At 34.6% G+C, this 6000-nt stretch overlaps 1 protein-coding gene across 1 annotated transcript in view; it reads right to left on the bottom strand.

Moving 5' to 3' along the window:
- Nucleotides 1–538: 538 nt before the first annotated feature.
- Nucleotides 539–6000, bottom strand: part of ATG5 (autophagy related 5) — a 79565-nt gene continuing 74103 nt past the window's right edge. Inside the window, exon 8 of the mRNA XM_064447529.1 lies at nt 539–2616. Within this exon, the coding sequence (XP_064303599.1) occupies nt 2480–2616 (137 nt within the window). The 3' untranslated portion in view covers nt 539–2479. The remainder of the gene's footprint in view (nt 2617–6000) is intronic.

Below are 6000 nucleotides of genomic sequence, written 5' to 3'. Positions count from 1 at the left end.
TAATTAAGCGACAATGCACCATCTGTTGCTATTGTTATTCACTCACTAAATAAAAGAAACTAGAAACATGTGATTTAAATCAGGTAAAGCAAAGATGCCACCTCATTTCTGTGATGATGGGCTTTTGTTTAAATATTATCACCCAATCTGCTCGTTAAGAAGCTCCTACTTATTAAGTATTAATTACATGTTTTTGTCACTCCATGACAAAGATCCTTATTTAGCTGGAAATAAAGACAGACTCAAACGTTGTTTTATTTTTTAATAAAGTTTAAATAGTTAATATAAGAGGAAAGATTACGTTTTAAAGCCAAGCTATTTCTTTGTTCCATGCTAGGCCTTAGAAGTTGGATTTACTAGCAAGTATGGGCCATGATAAGAGCTGTATACTTAAAATGCTGGTGTAGAATATATTAAAATAGCCAGTGACTTACTCCAGCTTACCTTAAAACAAAGGAAACGCAATCTTTAGAGTTTGGGTTTTTTTTACCATACCGCCTTCTTAACCTGATTAATGGAAAAATTATCCCTACAAAAGTTGTTTTTTTAAAAATACGAAGACTCTAAGAAATATTTGCTTTATCCATTGGCAGGACTTTGAAGTTCTCCAGAACATTTAGATGTGTCTGCCTAAAGAAGTTTAGAAATGCCAATCCAACACTGTAACACAAATTCCAAACAGAACTGGAAATTAGAATAACTCAACCAAATCATCCCACTATAAGAATATTATATTTCAAATCTGCATAAATACAGCTCAGCATGGTTTGTTTTGTTTTAAAAATTCTTTGAGACCCACAGAATACAGCATAGGTTTACTTCACTACCACCTTTTCCCTTTTATTTCCTTAATGCTATTTCCTCATTTACATTTAAAACACCGCCTAATTTGTCTACTGACTTTTTCCTGCCCTTAGGGGCTTTTTTTAGCCTCAATTCTATCCTCACCCAAGGAGATCCTTCCCCTCTTGCTTCTTAAAGAGGTTTTTGTTTGTGTGATTGATTTTCATTTTCTTCTTTTTCCAGATACAGGTAAGTATCCTACCATAAAGGGAGCACAGAACAAAGCAGAATGGGAACAGCGCTGGGAGTTACCGGGACATTTGCAAGCCAAGACTTAGAGTAGGAACTTCCACAGCTACCATTTTTGAAAGAAAAATGTAATGCTTTCTTTATAGTTGGTAATATTTGACATATTTGATAATATGTCTACTATGAACATAGTCTTGTGCCACAAACAGCCACAAACTGCAGACAAAGCAATACAGCACACAGTTTGATGAATTCAGCGTAACACATTAAAATGGTAGAGTCCTAGTAGCAGCTGCAGTGGTAACAAACATTTAGAACCAAAGCGATCCAATAACCTAAAAATACATCTGCTAAACTAAGGAAAAATCTGTGCAATGAGATTAGAAGCTTCCCAACTTCAGACTGATTGCTCAGGGACCACAGTAGAAAACTAAACTCAGATGTAAGGAATTATTAGCTTGGAAAAGCCTCAGCTTTCCAAAATTCAGAATTGTTAAAAAGCAATACATCTGTTCATCATTCTATGATTTAACTGTTTTCTAGTGTATGGGAATAAACAGCAGGATACAATCGTTTGCAACATCCGTTTACTTTTTTTTTTTTAAAACTTTTTAACCTAAATTAAGAAAATATTCTTACAGAAAAAAAGAATTCAGATGAGCACAAAGAAATTCCATGACAAATCCTGAGACAAATTATCCTACATCATTGCTAGTCTATGAAAACTGGTTTGAATAATAAACATACTGGAGTATTCAGTGACAGCATACAAATTAAAAGTATTTGTAAATTATTAAGCTGTGCATGTTTTTAAGTGACAAAACATGCTCATGGGTTCACTTTAAAATCTCTCACTGCTGTTATCAAAGTTAAAAGATCATTTGCATACCAATACACATACTGTAAACATGGACTTCTCATTAAGGAAAGATGGGTTTACAGTAATTTGATCTTTTACAAAAAGCTATTTGTAACTGAATCTCTCAGTGTCTAACTTTCTAGAAAATTAAACCAATGTTTCCACTCTCAAAGCTGAAACACTACCACTTTAGGAAACAGCCCTGTTTATTTGTTAATCAGAAATACAATCAAGTGGCATATTTCCATTTGCTCTTCAGCTGACAGTTTCAGCTTCATTATATTTTACAAGAAAACAGCAGACTTGCAGAGGTCCTGTAAATTCTTTCATATCGCAACTGATTTAATTACAGTGGTGAAGAAAAGCAGCGATGATGCAAAATAAGATCAGCCGAATTGCCCTTATCTGATGATAGGATCTCTCTTCCTGTTTGGCTTGCAACAGTGAGGGCTTCTTGTTTTGTTTCGGTTTTTTGTTGGTTTTTTTTCTGGTCAGGCTGCCTCTGTGTCAAGACTGACAGAAGCAAGAAGTTGACATGCCCTTGTAATTCCAGCTTGAGTATGATCCTCATACCAATACAGTTGAGTTTCAATCAGTAGGTCGGGGAATGATACTAATGTGGAGAAAATTATCTGGATAGCTCATATGTTCACTTAGCCACTGTATGGGCGTTTCCAGCATTGGCTCAATTCCATGAATCATCACTTGAGTCTTCTGCTCTCCATCTAATTCAAAGAAAGAGAGAAACCACTAGTATACCATTCAAAGTTCACAGAAAGATTAAACATTTACTTATACTTAATTTACAGTACATTTAATTGGTGTTACAGAGTTTAACATTTAACAGAACAAAAAAGCAGGAAATATTGGTATGGAAAAAGCTGAGATTTCTATCATCTAAACCAGAAACTTTGAGCTGAAATTAATTCCAAGAGAAAATCGGGTTAAAATGAAACTTAATGAAAGTGCCACTCTCTTTTATTAGTTGCAAGTTTTTTTTGTTTTGTTTTGGTTTTTTTCCCCTACAGTGATCACAGCTTGGTGTCAACACAGTTAAAGCATATCCATCTCACCTGGCTATAAGCCATATGAATTTTACACAGATCATGCTTAAGATGTTGAGCTTCCTAAAATATAGCAATAAAGTTGTATTCTTAATACTGTGATTGCCTGAAAGAGCTGGACTATGTGTAATATGTCACACATATAATACGTGTAATATTCCTGAACTACTTTTGTTTTGCTAAGAATAATTTGCTTAAGTCTCTAGCAATATTTCAGTTACTCAGAAGGCTGAGTTGGCACCAGCTTTTTCCTCACTTAGTTTCATCTCTTGGAAAAGCTAAGTTAGCAAATGGTTCCCAGTATGACAAGAATATTTTCTAAGAATATTTCAATTCTTTTTATTTATACTTGTCCCAGAGGATGCCAGTACTTTGATCCTTTGATCCAAATGATGGGAACCAGCTAAAGCAACTGACTTAACTGTCATGAAATTAACTAAAAAAAAACCCCAAAAATGAAAATTTATTTCAGAGCCTTGAGATGAGAAGAGCATCTGAAATACGCTCCAATTAATGGTTCAGGGGAAAAAAAAAAGTAGGCAGTGACCTTTTACTGTTTTTATACCATACTTTGGCATTCTCACATAGACCTACCACAGTGAAATCCACATTCGGTGCTCAAAAATATCACTGCCTTCTCTAACTGGCATTTTATTCCCCCCCTCCAACTGTCTATACTACAGAACAAACCTCTGTGCTGCCCAAGAGTTGCATGGAAGAGAGCAGAATCTAGAAGTGAAGGTACCATTACTGGCTCTTTCATTCAGCTCCCCCAGTTGTAGCATAATTCCTATTTTATAACATAGATAAAATCTTATTTGTTTGATAACCAAAATGATGTAACAGCTGCCTGAAGAAGTTGGTATTATAACCATGTATCGACGCCAGCACAGGCTCAGTTAGACTAGGAAGTATCATCCTTGAATATGCTGTTGACTTTATGCTAGTAATAATTCTTCCTACAGAATCAGAGTTATGTGTGGCTAAAAGCAATATACATTAGTTACATGTTACATACGTATGGTATCATATTCTGTACAAATTCTTGATAAAGTCTATAAAGCTTGATTCTCTAAATGGCATCTTATACCCACGACCAGACTAAATTAAACAAACAATTGCTGGTTTCTGGTTTTGTTGCAGACAGGTCAGAAGAATGCAGCACATAATTTAAAACTAAACTTCTGATATTTCCAACCAAAGTAGGTATTTATTGGACTGAAACATTAGCATTCAGATTGTCAAGAGTATAAACTCCAGAAGAAAATCTCAGAAACCAAGTTTTTACACTGAGAAATTAAGGAACATGTAAATGTTTTTTTTAGTATTAAAGTAACCCCCAAATATATGTATTTAACACTTTCAAATTAAAATCTATGGCATTCCATAAATTTGCCACCAAGTTGGTGACATTTATTTACATTTTGTATTATTAAGTTTTCAGAAACAACTAATTTACATACACCTGGCAGAAAGCTGTTTCAGCATTAGTACTGTGATAGCCACCTATATCCAGGTGACTCTTCTTAGCAAAAATGCACAAAAAATAGATTAAAGCTTTAGAATCTCATTATCATTTTCTTGTCATTGCGGGAAAGGCTTATATGAGATAAACACTTTCTTCGGCTCTTTAACTGTGTGACAGAACATTTTTGGATGTGTGTGCATGTGTGTACTAACCTGATGCTCTTGCTTAAAAATGAAATGCACTTAGTCTGGGTGTCCCCATTCCCTGCTCCTACCCAACTCTGTCCCTGCCTTATACAAATCTTTTATTCTGTTCCTCAGCAAACTGAGAAAGTCTCAGAGGTCAATGAAGAATTTACAGTTTAATTAAAGCCTAAATCTCTGCATTAGCATTGTTTGTGCTTTAGTATTATCTCTGACAAAGCATCACTTCTCCTTAATTCCTTTTCCCCTTGAGGCTTGACTGAAAAGATCTTATCTACTAATTCTGTATTTACTGTAGCCTTCTTTCACAAAATCCATTGTTTTTAGCATTCTTCCCTCCTTTTGTTACTAGGGACCATAAACTCTCACTTAAGTCACATTTACCCAAACTTTCCTCAACTTCCATGTTTTCAGTAACTTCCCCATTTTGAGTCATGTAGAGCCCTCTCCTATAGATGGCTCCTCTGCTTTATGTAGCAAAAAGTTGTCAACAGCAAATATACTATGAAAATTACTGGAAAATATTCTTGTTTCTCAGCTAAGTCATATCCACCATTACCACTGTGATCTGGGTTCTAGATTATTTGCTAGCTACCACAAAAACTTCATCTACCTGCTTTATAGATATAATAGATTTACATAATATTTTTCCTCCCATTACTGTTCGTATTCTTAAGAGTTGTAGCTTATTTTGTATGCATCTTGACACACCAAGTGCTGTACTCTTCTTCCCCACCCCATACTCTATGACAGTAAAAAGTATTTTTTAGACTGACAAAATGCCTCTATAAAAGTGTAGAAGTTGCTAAACACAACATATATTTAAATGAGTGGTGTAAGATGTAAATGACTTAGAGAAGATTAATGCCATTCTATGTCATTGGACAAGGCCTATAAAAATTAGGGCAAATAACTGCTCGTCTGTAGTGCACGGGGTCCAGGCCCAATATCATAATTACTGTCAATACCCATTTTACAGTATTCAGTAATGTAGTAGATAAACAGGATTTCCTCAAAAGGTGAGGTCACCTCACCTTTTTTTTTTCCTTTTAAAATCATGATAGAACTGAGCTACATGATAGGTATCATCATATGACCTAAAGATGGTTTCTTTTACTTTGTTGCAAATTAATCTCAGGAAGAAGACAAAGTAGAAATATCAGAAAAATAAAAGCATAGCAATACAGGTTTCATAGGATGATTTTACAATGTGTGTACAGAGTAACTATTTACATAAAATCAGAGTATTTTTATATTACTGAAGCAATGCACAAATAATAAGTAGTGTTTTGGCATTTACAAAAAAGCCTCAAAACCAATTAAGTGATCTATCAGAGTGGTTGTCTGGGATTAAATGACTTTTCTTTGCTTTTC

Source organism: Phalacrocorax carbo, chromosome 3, assembly GCF_963921805.1.
Source record: "Phalacrocorax carbo chromosome 3, bPhaCar2.1, whole genome shotgun sequence".
Classification (NCBI taxonomy): Eukaryota; Metazoa; Chordata; class Aves; order Suliformes; family Phalacrocoracidae; genus Phalacrocorax; species Phalacrocorax carbo.
This window is presented reverse-complemented; position numbering and strand designations above follow the sequence as displayed.